Here is a 17,492-nt window from a genome sequence, read left to right on the forward strand (position 1 = left end):
TTCTGTATTAAAAAACAATAATGATATGTGTTAAAACATTATGGGCATGTTTCAGAACTTTCAGGTCGCACTGGTTTAAACAGGAGTGAGTTAAGCGTATTTTTCATTCTCCCAGTAAGTGTACCTGATAATGTTTAACTTCAGTGGGCCCAGTCCCCTTATTTCTTCATTCTGCTATGTAATAACTTGCTTATAGTCCTAATTTTGCAATGGTCAAAATTGTTTATAGATGCATTCACAAACGACTCTGAAGCAAACAATACAATCAGGAGAATTAAGTTAATGGAAAACCATTAGTTCAGACACATGCACCAACAAATATTCTATACATTTAGAACTTTAAAGGTAGAAAAAGTAAGAGAACAATAATAACCTCAAACAGAACAATACTTTTCATGAAGAGAGATAAATGTCTTAAATTCAAATGAATTATTTTATTTTGACTTTTGAGAGATTTTCTCAAAGTACTTAGATATGCTTTAATAGTGAGATGATGACAGAAGCAGATGATGTAAACTAACTACCCAAAGCTTGACACTATTTAGTTTCCACAAATTGAAGGAAGTTGTCTAGCCCACTTTTAAAGGCAAGTTAACACAGATTGCCTTTTGAAGGTAAATGCTGGGAGCTTAAATCTCTTCAAGAGTACTGGTCAAGGCAGGAAAAAATAATGCTGCTATGAGACTTCTCCATTAAAGAAAACTGCAGAAGTACCACAAGACCTGCTCAGAAACAGAGAGTGACTTAAGGATGGGTAGGCAAACTAAGGCCCGGGGGGGCCAGATCCAGCCCAATCGCCTTATAAATCTGGCCTGCAGATGGTCTGGGAATCAGCGTGTTTTTACATGAGTAGAATGTGTCCTTTTATTTAAAATGCATCTCTGGGTTATTTGTGGGGCATAGGAATTCATTCATATATTTTTTTCAAAATATAGTCCGGCCTCCCACAAGGTCTGAGGGACAGTGGACTGACCACCTGCTGGAAAAGTTTGTTGACCCCTGGACTTAAGAGTTTACTCTGTGCAGAAACCTCAGAGCTATTCCATTGTTTCATTTGCATTAATTTATTTTGGTTTTCTCCTGATTAATGGCAGAGAGTGCAAGCCAGCTAAAACATACTCAGAGTAAGCCCAGTGAAATAAATAGACAAGCAAATTGTTTTGAATGGGTCTACTCATAGGATGATTTAGATGGATATCATACAGAGGCACTACAATTCCACTGTTACCTGATTCCTGGAAGCCAGTTATGGAAGCTGCATTACTTAGTTCCTGCATAAAAATGCAGGATTTAATGTTAAGATTTGCTTCTAACTTTCTGGATTGAGACATGGTTGCCCAAGTCATATTAAAACGCTGCTTAATTCAAGTATACTTGAATTTGTTTAAAGGCTGAGAAACTATACCACTTAAGACATAAATGGTTATTTATTATAAGGGTCAGTGGTCCAAAAACATGACCCAAGTTAATAAAAAAAAATGAAAGTGGTAAAACAAGCAAGCAGCATATTGAAATATTCAATCTGTTTCTTTGTTGCTGTTCTCTCTTTTCTCCAGAGGAGGAGTTACGTTACTAGTCATACAAAGTTTTGCAACCGCTCCAAAGTTTTCTCTCTCCCACCCTCCCCAAATTTCCACAGTACACATGGTTTTAATCATCCCATTAGACACAGGCACTCACTCACACAATGGTCTTTCCAGCACGTATGAGAACTGAATTTGCAATCTTGTACATCAGCTTTTAGGATGTGTGGAATTGCTAAATGCATAAACTCAGCCTGCAAAGCAGGGAGAATGAAGAGGATTGGTTAGCAGCACTGCCTGAGCCCATAGCACCCCTGGTGGGTGGACACAAGTGCAGGGAGCAGGGTGCACTGGGAGCAGGGGTGGAGGGAGAAGAAGCCCACTGCAGAACCCCAGCAGCCCCCCACACCCGGCACGCCTTGGCCACAGCCCCTCGCGGGGTCAGGGCTGATGGAGCCTGCTCCTCTGCGCTCCAGGTGCAGAGCAACACGTGGGGACATGGCCAATGGTGCTTGTTTGTCCCTGTGTGTGCCAGGTGCGCAGAGGGAGAAAGGAGGTCCATTTGGGCCCACAAGGCAAAGTGGCCAATGAAGCTAGTCCCTCCCTCGGCTGCAGTGCCGCCACTGATGGGCAACTGCAGGGGATCACAGCATTGGAGAGGGGCAGTGCTGCCACCTCTTAAACACTTCTGCCCCTGGATCAGGCCTGACCTGGGAGTGGAGCGGCTTATGCTGCCGCCCACACCCCAGCCCCAAAGACCAGCCCGGGCATAGCTTCCCTTGTTGTGCCCCCTCAAAAATGTGCCCAGGGCAACAGCCCCCCACGCTATGCCACTGGTGCAGGTAGAAATATTACAGAAGTTTAGAAATGACCTAGTTCCATCTATGGTAACATCAGCATTTCTATATTTAAAATGGAAAGACCTCCCATTACCGGATAGTAGAAACAGAGACCCCAAAATTTAATCCTTAGCACTTTAGTCACTGTCCATTGGCAGTAGCACAATATTTTCTTCTCATATAATAGATGGGGAGCATGACCAGCATAAACCTATTTGAGTGCTTCAGGAAAAGATGATGCCCTCCCTCACCAATTCATGGATGGAGGTTGATTTGACTAGCAATGAAATGTCCTTCATTGCACCTGAGAAAAGCTAGTTTTGAGGGTGCAGAACAGGCCACATGAAGTCAAGCAGCTCTGTTCTGCAACAGAATGGTACAGACAGCGGGCACCATCACTGTCCCCCAAGAACTGTGCCTAAGGTGGTCATATCACTCAGCCAGGATATGCATTTTACACAGCCAGAGTGTGCCCTCATCAAGAAATTAAGTAACAACTTAAGGTTTTCTGAACTGGCAGGGCTCTGTCGGGAGAGGAGTAGCTTGCCTTTCAAGTTTTTTGGTAATTATAAAGTAATGTTAGATGAGCACTCCATCACTGAAATAGCAAACTCCTGCGAGGGCATAGAAACCAAGGACATCAAGTGATTAAAAATAACAAGTTTATAAAACAGCATGGGGAAGTTTAGTTTTGCTCGTCTTTAGGCACCGCAGGTACAGTTTCTAGGATTGTCTATTATACTTTGTGTTCCATGAAGCAATCACAAAAGCAGTGAACATGGCAACTGGAAAAAACCAATCACATTCTCAGAGTCCTAAGTGTGCAGTTTGCGTGGAAAATGCAATATTTTAGCAACAAAAGTGGAGTCTTGGGAGAAGACAACTGGACCCCATAGCAATTGCACATTTAATACACTAGTATAAACTCATTGCCTGGAAAGGCCTTTAAATAATTCAACTGTAGCCAAGTTGTTATGAACTCAAAACACGTTTTTAATAATGCAGAGCATTCCTGTAACAAATATATCATGTAGACAAAGCATAATGTACTCAGCATGCTTGCTTCATGGGAATAAACAAGTCTCACTGGAGTTCCGAGTACTATATACCTAAACAGACTGCCCAGAAATGTGCCACACTTCATATAGCCCCCTTTAACACAACCCGTTTCCATTTCAGGGGTGCCAACTTGAATAAAATACTGGGGGGGGGGCAGGTCAGTCCCACCCCACATAATCTATCACAAGACACGGTGTGCACACACCATTTCAATGGTGATGCCCATCAACTTTTGGGGGGGATGCACTGCACTCTCAAATATTTTACTGGGGGGCTGAGGGAACCTCCGCCCCTAGGAGTTGGCTCCTATGCTCCATTTGCACTGATGCCCAGTCCTCCCTTCTCTCTGGCCACGCATTCCTATCACCCCTCCAGTTACTGGACAATATACTTTATAGTCCCACAACATCAGGCTGAGCGAGGCGATACCACGACCTTTCTTGCCCCATTACGTCGCAGCACCAGCTTCCCGCCCCCCTCAGCCGAGCCCAGCGCTTCAGTTCCTGGGCTGCCCAGGTTTTCTACAAGCGACGCAACCATTGCAACCAGCACATGTTAACACCTGGCAGCTCCTCCACATAGGAGACGCGAGCGCCGCACATAACGGTCCCACACGCCCACAAGCCGCGCTACGGTGCAAACAAGTTGGCGGCGCGTGCGTGCAAAAAGCGTCCTCTCCCACCCTTTGTGCACATAGACGTGTGTCTGCGTCTTCGAGGTCGACTCCCTCTCTTGCCACCCTCAGCCGCCCCAGCGCCACCCCCGGCCCACCTTTTGCTGAGAGGCCGGACCCGCACCGCCACTTTGACATTCGCCATGTCCCGTCTTGAGTTGCAGCAAAAGGCGCCCCCTCCTCCCCTCCGCCGCGGCTGCCGAAGCCACGACTCCGCATCACATCCCCGCCGTCCTCCTCCGAGCGCCTCGGCTGTCCGCAGAGCCCTGGGCAGGGGAAACGCGGCCCGCCCCCGCCCAGCGCAGCGCAGCTGCTCTTGAGGGAAGGGCCTGGCCGCCTGGGGAGAGGAGAGGAAATGGGGAGGGAGGGGTTGCTGCTGCTGCTGGGCCGATTTGAGGGAAGCGGGTGTCTCCAATTTCCCTCCGTTTTCCGTGAGGCGCTGGGTCTGCAGCTAAGTGGCCGGCTGCTCCAACTTCTGGGCGGGTGGGGAATACTCCAAGTCAGGGTGAAACTTGAGAGAAGTTCATGGAGTATGGAAAGACGCTGAACTCGACAACTTTCCACTCTTGGCCTAAAGAGGGCGCTGGGTAACGCCGTAGTAGTAATAATAGTAATAGTAATAATAATAATAATAATAGTAGTAGTAGTAGTAGTAATAATAATAATAATAATAATAATAGAAAGTCCAGCAATATCTCACCCCAATGCGGGTGACACATGTGCTTCAAAAAAGAAAATAAACCACATCTGTCTTCTCAAAAACAGCACCTGTGGTGAGGTGGGCTCTGGCTCGCTTAATAACAACAGTAGAACAAGGATGGCGTGCTTCCTTGAAGAACAAAAACAGGAATCTTCTCAGTGCATTGTTTTATTTAGAAAGAGGTAAACTGTGATTGGCGCATAATTCTGTAGTAAGCAATCCTAAAGGTGCAGAATAAATCGCCTTTGCTGAATCAGGCTAAAGTTTGCAAAATCCAGCATTCTTTGCAAAAATGCCAGCAATTATTGGGCAATAGAGTCGACCAGAAACTGATCACCAATACATGGATACACCTGTAAACCACAAGGAGCCTTCTGACCCCATGACTGATCTTACCTGACTGGCACTCTCTGCTTGCTGCTGTGATACACACCTTTGTTCACCATCTGAACACCCCATCTTTCAATTTGAGCTTTATCTGTTGTGGGCCCATTGCTCTGAGCCTCATCTAACACCCTTGATGGCATGTTTCCTGGATCCTTGGCTGCTTTAGGTCCACTCTATAGTGTATACATGAGTAGATCTATAGTGGCCTGCTAAAATGCAGATTCTCACATATATAAAACTTCCCTAGAAAGATACCCAAACTAATACTGCACATAAATAGAAGAGTCAGCTTATGTAGTAGTACAACAAAATAAATTTTGTATTGCTACAAAATTCTTGGTAGCCACCTTTACAAGGTTCAAGATGATTTATACTAACAAAACCATTCAAAATTAAATTATGAAACTCAAAGGGCAAACCAAAAATATAAAGTGCAGCTACCTACCAAGGAGAAACTGCATACCTCTGAGGGGAAATCATTCCAAAACCTTAGAGCAGCTGATGAAGGAAAGGCCCCGTTATGTTCCTGATAAGTTGTATATGGAGCAAGGTCTGACTCAATAACTAAAAGTGGCATAGTTAATACTAAGGAGGTGGTTGCAGAAATATGGGGCCCAGTGTACGAAATGCTTTTAAGAGGGAAGCACTAGCTTTTCATCTAGTAAGTATACTGACAGCCAGTGCAGGTGACACAGTATTGGGTGAATACAATCACACCTTCTATCTGCTAGGAAAGGCAGAGTGCATTCACACTGTACAGTTATCTGCATACTGCTAAAAATACTATTTATGCAGCACTTTTTCACTTTCAGGGAGCTTTAGTGTCTTTAAGGTATTTGCCTTCACAATACTATGAGTTTAGTATTGTTTCCATTTTGCAATATAGAGCTAATACTGATATCTATAATCTTGTTCAAATCTACACTGTGAGCCGATAGTTAAAAGTTAAAAATAAAGCGGGGGTGTGGTGGAAAGCATGTAAACTTTCAGACTGTTACTGATAACAAAAGGGAACCATTCACAATTATGCCCCCTAGTGACAAATGCATCAGCACACCAAGACCATTAGAGATGACCATTCAAATTTGTGTGGTTACTAGCATCTTAAAAAATAGAGACATCACCTTGCCAACAAAGGTCCGTATAGTAAAAGCTATGGTTTTCCCAGTAGTGATGTATGGAAGTGAAAGCTGGACCATAAAGAAGGCTGATCGCTGAAGAATTGATGCTTTTGAATTATGGTGCTGGAGGAGACTCTTGAGAGTCCCATGGACTGCAAGAAGATCAAATCTATCCATTCTTAAGGAAATCACTGGAGTGCTCACTGGAAGGACAGATCGTGAAGCTGAGGCTCCAATACTTTGGCCACCTCATGAGAAGCAAAGACTCCCTGGAAAAGACCCTGATGTTGGGAAAGATGGAGGGCACAAGGAAAAGGGGACGACAGAGGACGAGATGGTTGGACAGTGTTCTTGAAGCTACCAGCATGAGTTTGACCAAACTGCGGGAGGCAGTGGAAGACAGGAGTGCCTGGCGTGCTCTGGTCCATGGGGTCACGAAGAGTCAGACATGACTAAACGACAAAGGTTATCTGTTCAATGTTGTCATCACCTGTCAAGAGTCAACCACTGTTATCTTCCTTTTTCTCAGACAGCATATAACAGTATGAAGTTCCGTTTGCCATCATAAGTCTTTGTGAAAAGATTTTGAGATTGTTCAAATGAAACAATCTGTGTAACATGTAAGAATTTACCACTAGTTATATTTAAACATGGATCATGGACCCACAATGTTTTGCAACTCTCAATACAAACCAAGGTTTTTGAGAAATTCTATTTGCTTTTCATTATCTTATCTGAAACCTCAGGTGCTGTGCTCTTTTCTTTTAAATTAAATTGTAGCACTCTGGATTTGAGGCTGCAGTCCTAAACATGCTGATGAAGGAGTAAATTTCTTCGGATTTAATAGGACTGCTGAGTTAACATGCTTAGGACTGTGCTGATAAATTATGTCCTGTTGTTGCATCATGTGAACTTTGTGAATGTACTCTAATAGAAATATCTGCTTAAATTAGTAGTTTAAGTTGTCTGTTAATGTCAGTAACAGGTTAACTCCTTTAAAGAGAATTCAGCAGAAATAAATTAAGGAACTGATATGAATGTCTTTGAAGCATATTAAACTAAAAACTGCAAATCTCTACACACATCCCACTGAATTCAATACAGCACAACTTAGTTCAAAGGAAATGTGTATAGGACTGGCTAACTGCATGGGCAAATTTACACATGCCACTTAGGAACAAACAAATATAAGGATTACGAAAGAGTTAGAATTGCCACCTTCAATGTATGAGAGTGAAATAAAAACTACCTATCCATTTCTATTAAGAAAGCATGTTTAGGTTATAAACACACAAATGCCTGCTTGCCAGGTTGTATGCATATGGGCGTTTATTGTGGGATGTTCCCTGCTTTTAGTTTTTATTTTAACATGTGAAAAAGAACACAGGTCCTGTCACTGGGAAAAAACAGTCTTCCTCAGGATGCTGTTTACATAGCAGCACATTTATCTTGTGCTTTCTCTCAGCGGCTGGAACAGAGATCAGATGGAGATGAGAGACTGATGATGAGTCATAACAAGCTATAACGAATCAAGCATAGCTGATGGAGGATTATGAAACACGGGCATTTGCTAGCATAGTGACAGGCTCATTTGTATACAGTTGCTTATTCCCCCCCCCCTTTCAAATACAAACTAAGGGGAAAGTATTTATTTAGTTTGTTTATTACTAACTGAATACTGTTTCCCATACTCTTCCTCTGCATTATTTTATAATACAGTATTCAACAGTATGAAGAGCAAAGGTATCAAGCTACAGATTTTCATATATGCACATTAGGACAGGGTGGAATCCAAAGCTTTCCCACCCATACAAAAGAGTCTATAGTCCAGTATTTTGATTGAAGTTCTGTACCAAGATATGAGTGGTCTCACTTTTTAAAATAGATAATGTTTATATAAAACATTTTCTATAAAATATAAAACATATGTACATGAAGCTGGTCTTGTTAAGGCAACATAATAAAATTGCTTCTTTAAAATATTCCTCAGAACCTCAAGAGGGCATTTAACATCCATTGTCAGTTTCTAACATAGAACTATTTCTACGTACAAATATATATTTCAGACAGACACAAGTGACTTTAAATGTGATAGAAGACATGCATTTTATCTACACACCAAATTTCTAAGTAGCCCGAGAATTGGGAAGGAAAAGGCATGGCGGGGAATGTGCACTATTACAGAGTTATACTTCTGAACCAGGAATCTGATTCAGCAGTCAGCTGTGAATTTTCAAAGATCTCCTTTACTTTCTCTCTCCACTCCAGTATTTGTTCTACCAGTGCTTTTGTGTCTGTTACTAACAAGTCCATCTTTGTTAGTGCACTGTCCTGGAATGAAATAGGAAAAGAAGTATTTTAGCATGCTATGAACTCATCACAGGGACTGCTGCTCAAGGGAAATGAAAATAGCATACCTGCCCTGGCATTTGTCAACGATTCCTTCATATAGCTTTAGGGGTAGCCATATTAGTCTGTTACAGCAGAAACCCAAGAATTGACGTGGGTGGCGCTGTGGGTTAAGCCAACAGAGCCTAGGACTTGCCCATCAGAAGGTCAGCAGTTCAAATCCCCACGATGGGGTGAGCTCCCGTTGCTCAGTCCCTGCTCCTGCCAACCTAGCAGTTCGAAAGCACCTCAAAGTGCAAGTAGATAAATAGGTACTGCTCCGGCGGGAAGGTAAATGGCGTTTCCGTGCACTGCTCTGGTTTGCCAGAAGCGGCTTAGTCATGCTGGCCACATGACCTGGAAGCTGTATGTCGGCTCCCTCCGCCAATAAAGCAAGATGAGCGCTGCAACCCCAAAGTTGGCCACGACTGGACCTAATAGTCAGGGGTCCCTTTACCTTTTAAAGACTAAGAAATTTATCCTGGCATAATCTTTTGTGGAGCAGAGTCTACTTTATCAGATGCATTATGTAATCCTCACCTGGCAGATATGTAATGCACACATGGGTATTAAGAAATGCTAAGCTTGCTATTAAGTCAAGTTTAACGTTTTGTTATTAACTTATAATTCCCTAGAACCGGGTTATCTGAAAGAGCAACTCCCATATAGATCTGCTTGTTCACCAAGATCTTTGGAGGAGGTCCTATTAGTTATGCCAGACTGCAGGGGCTCATCTTGTGCCCCTAGCCTTAGCAATGACCCTTCTTACTCTTGAGATGGCAAGCACCTATTTAACAGCTTCTGCCAGCTGTTAAACACATATCTATTCACTCAAACTTTCCCTTGCTTCTGGTATCAGTTGAATGATACCTGACTGCTGTTAACAGTGATATGTGGCTTTTTAAAATAGTTTTTATCGTATACTGAATTGTTTTGCATTTAACTGCTTTGTTGTTCATCACTTCAGTACTATTTTAATGAGGGGATGTTAAATAAAGGGAAAATGCAAAAGTTGGAATTAAATGGCAGTGAAAAGCAAAATAAAGTACAGTCCAACGTAACTGTACAGTTCAACTGTACAGTATGCAGAATAACTAGAGTGACCCGTCACAACAGCAATAATTAGTGATAATACAATCATCTTAGCACTGACGGGAAATTAACACCTGTAGCAGGACAGAAAACCAGTCACTATTCAGACTCAAATAGATGGAACTGAACTTTCTGATCAATTGATTCAGCAATTGAAGCTCCTTTCTTCAAGGACAGACATACACATTCACAGTTTGTCTGATTCCAGGGGAAGCTTAGTGTGAAGTGAAGCAGAAGTCACAGTGCTTCACATACCTTATGTCAGGTACAGGCCTATTAGCCAGCACTCTGAGTGAGACAATCCAGGGAATCCATAGCCTGGTGAGATTGGAACTCGAGACTTCCAGCTAAGACTTCCATGCTCTTAACCACTACTTTACTATCAAAGGAAACTAGGAAAAGTTATATGACAGACCACTCACCATGTTTTTCATAACTAGAGGTATTTGAGGAATGCTCCTTACTGTGGTTAGATGGGTTTCTAGTTTTTCAATGAAAGCCACTGCCGACACCAACAATTCTACTACATGCCTGCATGATGAAGAAAAATTTAACAGAAAATGATAATATCTTTGTGAGGTGATATTTCACACTATGGAGGCTAAATATATGTATCACCTAGGAATATTTCAAGTTGTTAGCACTTTAAAAGAGTGAACATTATCTGGGGGATTTGCAGGGGAAGGGTGATTGCTCAATAATTCACATGTTACAATTGTTGTTGTTGTTGTGTTTTGGTTTCTAACAGGAACCCCCCCCCCCCGAAGAGATAATAGGAAGAGCAATTTCAATTGACTCTATACTGATGGTGGTGGAAACAGATACAGATAAATGACACTGAACCAATATATTACTTAGTAATGGCTGCAAATGTTTGAACAGCCCAATATTGGGGAAAAGCAGCCACCTACTATCGCTGAGTGGTTGATCTTTATTGGTCTTTAATGAATTGCAATAAATGAATGTGGATGAGAATTAAGAAGGGAAAATAGAACACAAAAGCTATTTAGAAAATTTATTTTAATGTTATATCAGAAACAATGCCTTAATATGAATTGGACTGAGCTGATAAATGTTTTACAATAATTTAGCTGTCATACTAATGTAGATTTAGAAAACAGGCTGTGTATACCACAGAGTGATTTAAAATAGGAACTTATCAGGAAACAGAGGAAAAAGAAAAATGTAATGAATAAAGTAAGGATTGTGTGTCTTGTAAGAATGTTAGTGACTATTGTTAAAATAAAATGCATTTGTGATACACCGAATATATGTTTGAAGTGTACCTTTGATGAAAATTGAAATAAAGGATGTTATTTGGTAGCAGAAGTGAACTGATTGTGGCTGTTTAGAGTTCTGCAGTAACTTGGTTTTAAAAAAAAAAAGTTTTAGCATCATCATTTGCAGTTTTAACTGTAATTGGATTTTGTTTCCAATGTATTTTATTGCTCTGCAAAAGAAATGAGGAGTACCCAACATGTAAGTAAAATAACAAAGCAGTTTGTTACCTGTGGTACATAGCTTCAATAGGCAGACTTTCTTGACGCACTGGTTTCATTAGCCTCTGCCTAAGAACCCATTTCTCTTTCAGCACTGCTTCTAGGTGTTTGTTCATCGCTTGCAGAGCCTGGCATTTCTGAGCTACAGATTAATTTTTTTAAAAAAATGGAAAACTTTCAGATTTAAACATGAATTGAAGTGAGAGCAGGTTCTTTGTAAAACATAATTTTATGCTTTGAAACACAGTCTTCCAAAACACTGGTAGCATGCTGTGTGAATCTGTGATTGTCCAACAAAAGTGTGTGGCTCACACAGCACCTGCAAGGTGACTCACATCAAGAGACCCCCATGGAAGCAAGCAGCAGCTGCTGAGAAATAAAGACCACAGGTTTCTAAGTATATCCTAGGGAGTGCTGTGTACCCTTGATAACAAGACAAGTAAAAGCAGACAAACTGGTGAAAAGGGTCATTTGTCCACCATTCTCAGTCTTTCCCTCCAGTGCAAATATATGTGTACTGTACTCTCTATTAATGCAGGGTGATTATGCCCACTGTGTTCAATGGGACCTGTCCCCATGTAAATATGTACAGGATTACAGCCTTAATGTTTCAAACGTACACCTGTGAAGAACATCTTACATTTAATTTCTTTTTATTCTTGGTTCTGCTCATTTCAGTCAACAATGGTAGCCTTTGTGAGCCTTCTCCCAAGATCTTGGGACTTTCCACCTTCACCCAATACATGTAGGATTGTCATGGTTATGGATGCAATGTTTAGTAGCTTGCATGGAATAAAGAGTTTTGGGTTTTTGGGGAATGGCGTCCATGTATGGCAGGTATGGCAAACCTCCAGCTTGCAGGTCTAATTAGGCCCACCTCAGGTGTCAGTCTGGCCCATTAAATCTGTTTCCCTGAAACCATACCAACCTGCTTCATACCCAACCCCTGCCCTCCAGACGTTTTGAGACTACAATTCCCATAATCCCTGACCACTGGTCCTGCTAGCTAGGGAACATGGGAGTTGTAGGCCAAAAACATCTGGAGGGCTAAGGTTGAGGAAGCCTGTCCAACATCATATGTGACATTGGGTGAGGGACACACAGCTGTCTATGCACAATTGGGAACCCTAAAATGTGCTCCTGGTTGTGTATTGGCAAGGTAGCCTGATTCACACAAACAAGCTGGAATCAGCTGTGCTACAGAGCTCCCCATGGGGAACTCTGTAGCACAGATGACCACCACAGAAAGCAGAGCTTGGAGTCAGTCTGCACCAAACAGCTGACTGGCAGTAACTTCAACCTCTCTTGGATTTTCCTTTCTAGAGTGGTTTGAACCAATAACCTGTCAAAATGCTACACTGCCTGCACTCAAGGTGGAAGAACCTAGGATCCACCCCACTGGCCAGATCCAGTTCCCTACCCCCTGGTGTATGGATTTTCCTCATGCAACATGCCTAACTACTCATCAATGAAGTGGTATCAGGATGGTGTGCCACCTGCTGCCAAGCCAAATTGCTTCCCAACCTAGGGATATGTTTTTGTCTTTCCTCATAGTGTATTGCTTGGACGGTTGGCTTAAGTTGCTCACAGCTGTCTTAAATGAAATGCTCAGGATTCTGAATGAAATGCCCATTTCAGCATATGCGCAATGCATCTATGGAGTTGATGCATACACCTCTAATTACCTGCTTCCTTTTTCAGGGATAATTCCTGTTCAAACTTTTTCACTTTGGCTGCTAGATGCTTCGTCACCTGCTAAGTGTGTTAAGCATGCTACTTCCTCGACAGACTTCTATTCTCCTGCTGCAGCCTCCCATGCACCCAAAAATTTGTTTTGGAAAGTTGGTGGGCCAGATGTGGGGCGGCAGCAGGCTGCAAAGGGGAGGAGAGAAAGGTAGGTCCCATTGTGTCCACTGGCACAATGCTGGATCTTGTTCATAGATGGCAGCTTTGTGACTCAACCAATCTCTCTGACACCAGTATACTTACAGCAGGATGAAGATGTAAGGCTTTGTCTAAATAACTCTTAATATTGATCTTCTAGGAGTGCTGTTTTGGGGATTAAACAATAGCATGAAACAAAATACTTACTTAGGTAGAATGGATGAGTAATGTCTGCTGTATCTTTTTCCATCTGCAGGATTTCAGCATCTAGCTTCATCTATACACATTAAAATAGTTACACTTATATCCATGCAGTATGTTTAATGTATTTACAGTTGAATTTATAACTGCTTTAAAACCCCCAACAACCCTGACCATTTTCAAGTATTTTTATAAAAGTAATTCTTCTATGCTTGCAGGAACCACAACATAATTTTATTTCTGATAAGATCTGTGGGAAGCTTATTTTTTAACGTATTTAACTAAAATCTCATAATTTCTTTTTTAAAAATAGTTCAATTTATCATCCCTTAATTCCAGCTTTAGTAAGACTTCCAGTCTCCTAGTTGTCTTCTGTTTTCCAGCATCCAAACTCTGTAGTTGCATAGAACACAGAATCTGTTCTAGGTGGAACTATTATAGGCTAAATTCCTACTTAATGCAATTTTCATGGCTATGTCACTAAATTACATCTCTGTAGAAGAGGATTAGGGGTGATAATTTGACAAGCTTCTCAACCTCAGTTGAGGCACCAAAGAACAAAGAGGGAGAGGGAGTCCTGGCTAAAAAAATATATATAGGATTGATTTCAAAATATATTGTTCACATGATAAGAAGTGCTTCTTACCAAGTGAAAAATATATTTTAGAAAACATTATCTTTTGAAACCAGGCAAAACAGAAAAAGAAAGAAATGCGGAGTTATAGTAAGGGGATACCTGGTTTGGCAGTAGTACATACAATCATGAGGTAAACTGAATTAGTGGTGTAGTGGCCAAAGAAAAAGGGAGGGAGGACGCAAATGCAACTTTAAGATGCATTAATCAAACCACAGTTTCTAAGTTCCACTTTATCTTGTCCATCTGAAAAACTGTCCAGTTCTGGGCACCACACTTTAAGAATGATATATAGACAAATTAAAACAGGTGAAGAGGAGGCAGATGAAGATGATTAAGGGTGAGGAGGGCAAATAGTTGTTCTCTCCTGCTCCAAAGGGCAGAACTAAGTTACAGTAGGGTTGGTTTCAGCTGAATATTAGGTGAAATCTCTTAAATGTAAGAACCGTTCAACAATAGGAAAATTACATAAGGAGGCAGTGGCCTCTCCCTCACTGGAGGTCTTCAAGCAGAGGCTGGACAGTCATCTGGTGGAGATACTGTAGCTCTGGATTTCATGCATTGGCCTAGATAGCCTGCAATCCCCTCCAACTCTATAGTCCTCTAGTACTGTTTCACCACTATGAAATCATTTATTACAATTCAGAGGAAATTGTATGTATGGCCTATTCAGCAGAGCTCCTATTCTGATGCTCAAAGATTATTTTACCTCACTGATTTCAGCTTGGAGATCAGCAATTTGTTCTGCCTCTGAGAGGCGAACAAAGCAAGGAGCGGGTTTTCCACATCTATCCAGAGTTTCCTGAAACAGAAACATGAAAATTCTCAATAAACATAAGCAATTCAAGCTTCCTTGAAATTAGGGTTCCAGTCTTAAATACATGTAGGTTGCAATCCCAATGTCTTTGCCTGGAGAAATGAAGGAAGCCAGTGAAAATGAATGATGGGTGGTGTGGAGGACCAGTTCACATTTCTGAAATTGTCACCCTTACATTTATGAGGGCTATTTATTAGGTTGTATTACCTCAGTAAGGGACGTGGGTGGCGCTGTGGGTAAAAGCCTCAGCGCCTAGGGCTTGCCGATCGAAAGGTCAGCGGTTCGAATCCCTGCGGCGGGGTGCGCTCCCGTCGTTCGGTCCCAGCGCCTGCCAACCTAGCAGTTCGAAAAGCACCCCCGGTTGCAAGTAGATAAATAGGGACCGCTTACCAGCGGGAAGGTAAACAGCATTCCGTGTGCTGCGCTGGCTCGCCAGATGCAGCTTGTCACGCTGGCCATGTGACCCGGAAGTGTCTGTGGACAGCGCTGGCTCCCGGCCTCTAGAGTGAGATGAGCGCACAACCCTAGAGTCTGTCAAGACTGGCCCGTACGGGCAGGGGTACCTTTACCTTTTTATTACCTCAGTAATGCACTGGATGAGAGCCAACAAACTGCACAAACAATCCAGATATGACTGAGGCACTGTTCAAGGGTGGTTTCCCAGACCAGATAGGTAGAAGGTTGCCTCATCTTGATTGGGGTTACACTTCCTCTGAAGGAGCAGGTACATAGTTTGGAGACACTTCTGAATCCATTGGTGTTGCTTGAGGGTCAGGGTGGCCTCAGTGGCGCAGAGTGCCTTCCATAAGCTCCAGCTGGTGGCTCAACTGCACCCCTAACTGGACAGGGATAGCCTAACTACTGTTGTCTATGCTCTGGTAACCTCTAGGTTAGATTATTGCAACGTGTTATATGGCTGCCTCTAAAGATGGTGCAACTGATACAGAATTCAGCAGCCAGCTTGCTCACTGGGGCATGGCAGTTTGAGCATATTACATCCACCCTACTTCCAGACCCTAACACGCATCGGCAAGGCCTGCGTAAATGTTCCACTCTGCTGTTTTAGTGATGTTTTCAAGGTCATTTATGGGTTCAGCACAACACACACATGTGCAATTGCACCTCCATCAGACACATGTAAATCGGTTGTTGCCTGTATCTGCCCATTCTTCCAGTCAAGCCTTTTCCCTCCACTTTGGGGAAGGGCTGTGGCTCAGTAGCAGAGCATCTCTTTTGCACGTGAACACAGAAGATGGCATGTTCAATCCCTGTCATCTCCGGACAGTGCTGGGAGGGAGCCCAGACTGAAACTATGGAGACGCACTGACAGTGCTGACAATATTGAGCTAGATGCATAAATGATTTGACTCAGTATAATGCATCTTTCTTTGTTTCACTCTGTGTAAGTTACTTGTGTTCTGGAACAAAAGTCACTTCTATGGAATTAAAAACAAGGGTTACACATGCACAGACCCCCATTCCCCCCTACTAAATTTATGGGAATTCTCCATCCACAGTTATGCAGAGTGGAGTGGATCAGCCTTTTAGTATTTAAATAACCATGCAGAATTTTCCTGAGGATGCAAGATATAAAGAAAGGAAAATAAGATATTTCATTTCGATTTAGGAACAAAATCCAATCCAGGTGGTCCAGAGAGCTACAAGAGCTGACAACTATAAAACTGCAACTAGGATGGAAGTTAATATTTTTTACCATCATGAGCATGTTTCTTTCAAGAGTAAGCCCACCACCTAGATGTACTTTTAAGCAAAAGTAAACACACCACAAGCACACCAGCACTGTTGCAGCTGGACTAAAGGAACAAGGACAAAAAGCTAACTTTCCAAAAGGTGTCAGGTAGCAAGGCTACAAAAAGGGCCTCCCTTGACTTCTTGGATTAATGCTGCCAGCCAGAACAGAACATACTGGGCGGCCTATGAACATACCGATATTATCAGCATCTTTTAAAAGCAGCAGGCAGCTTCAAATACGCCTTTTCCATCACATTGCAATCGAATCTAATAAACTGAGCAGCAGCACTTTCCCAAAGTTTGGGCAGAAACGAACACACTGCAGATAATGGTTTTGCATAACGCGTATTTACACATTTCAGATGATGGTTTTGCGTTACGTGTATTTATACAACGTGGGGAGGGAGAAAAAGCGCGGTCCGTCTCACCTGGGACACCACCCCCGCGGACAGGCAGCCAGCCAGCAGCAGCCCAGCCGCCGACGGCTGCACAGGAGCCCACGGATTCGAAGAAGCCATGGCGAGGCGAGCATCCGCCGCCGCGCGGAAACTCTCTCGCGCGCCTCGCCTTCGAATGCGAAGCGCCTTCTCGCGCTTCCTTTCAAACTCGCGCCGCCATCTCGAGTGCGGGCAAGCGGCTCACCGGCACATTAGACGAGGGGTTGCTTATATATATATTTGTGGCAGGGAATGAGGGGACTCCCTATACAGGAGGCGCAACCCCGACGCAGCCCTCCCTGGCGCCTACTTATAGCGGTACCGGGCTGCGGCGAGACCAGATACCCTGTGGAGCCCAACGGCACCCAGGCGTCGTGGCCCTTCCCGCCATGTTGATTGTTGGCGGAAGTGAACCCGGCCGTGTGGGTAATGTCCACCCCCGGAGAACCTCCACCTCAAGCTTATTCCGGGCAGAGGCTTCGCCAT

The 17,492-nt window shown here is 43.0% G+C and overlaps 2 protein-coding genes across 6 annotated transcripts in view; both read right to left on the minus strand.

Moving 5' to 3' along the window:
• The window catches only part of STARD9 (StAR related lipid transfer domain containing 9), a 96,910-nt gene extending 92,216 nt beyond the window's left edge, over window positions 1-4,694 (minus strand). For 2 of the 4 annotated variants that reach the window (XM_083458534.1, XM_083458535.1), the window contains exon 1: window positions 4,193-4,693. In XM_083458534.1, coding sequence (XP_083314660.1) covers window positions 4,193-4,239 — 47 coding nt within the window. In that variant the 5' untranslated portion in view covers window positions 4,240-4,693. Of the gene's footprint in view, window positions 1-4,192 lie in introns of all 4 variants that reach the window. The other 2 variants (XM_083458536.1, XM_083458533.1) reach the window with 2 other exon arrangements.
• A 3,255-nt stretch (window positions 4,695-7,949) lies between these two features.
• HAUS2 (HAUS augmin like complex subunit 2) lies at window positions 7,950-17,123 on the minus strand. Of its 2 annotated transcripts, none has more exons than XM_083451242.1 (6): window positions 16,998-17,123; window positions 14,710-14,802; window positions 13,373-13,442; window positions 11,291-11,423; window positions 10,205-10,313; window positions 7,950-8,633 (listed from the first exon to the last, which is right to left on the minus strand). In XM_083451242.1, exons 1-6 carry the CDS (start codon window positions 17,085-17,087, stop codon window positions 8,481-8,483), a joined length of 648 nt encoding a protein of 215 aa, XP_083307368.1. In that variant the 5' UTR covers window positions 17,088-17,123; the 3' UTR covers window positions 7,950-8,480. The 2 variants fall into 2 exon arrangements, with proteins under 2 accessions (XP_083307368.1, XP_083307369.1); XM_083451243.1 differs by lacking the exon at window positions 16,998-17,123 and adding an exon at window positions 16,765-16,794.
• Between the last annotated feature and the right edge of the window lie 369 nt (window positions 17,124-17,492).

The sequence above is a fragment of the Podarcis tiliguerta genome (assembly GCF_965153285.1).
Source record: "Podarcis tiliguerta genome assembly, chromosome: 1".
Lineage (NCBI taxonomy): Eukaryota > Metazoa > Chordata > Lepidosauria > Squamata > Lacertidae > Podarcis > Podarcis tiliguerta.

Bases quoted from the DNA above. Each gene is read 5' to 3' on its own strand.
- HAUS2 (XM_083451242.1), bottom strand. From the start codon at position 17,087: ATGGCTTCTTCGAATCCGTGGGCTCCTGTGCAGCCGTCGGCGGCTGGG. The intron at 14,803-16,997 runs GTGAGACGGACC...TTTCTGTTTCAG, and splicing joins CCGCGGGGGTGGTGTCCCAG to GAAACTCTGGATAGATGTGG. The intron at 8,634-10,204 runs GTGAGTGGTCTG...ATTTCATTCCAG, and splicing joins CTCTAGTTATGAAAAACATG to GACAGTGCACTAACAAAGAT.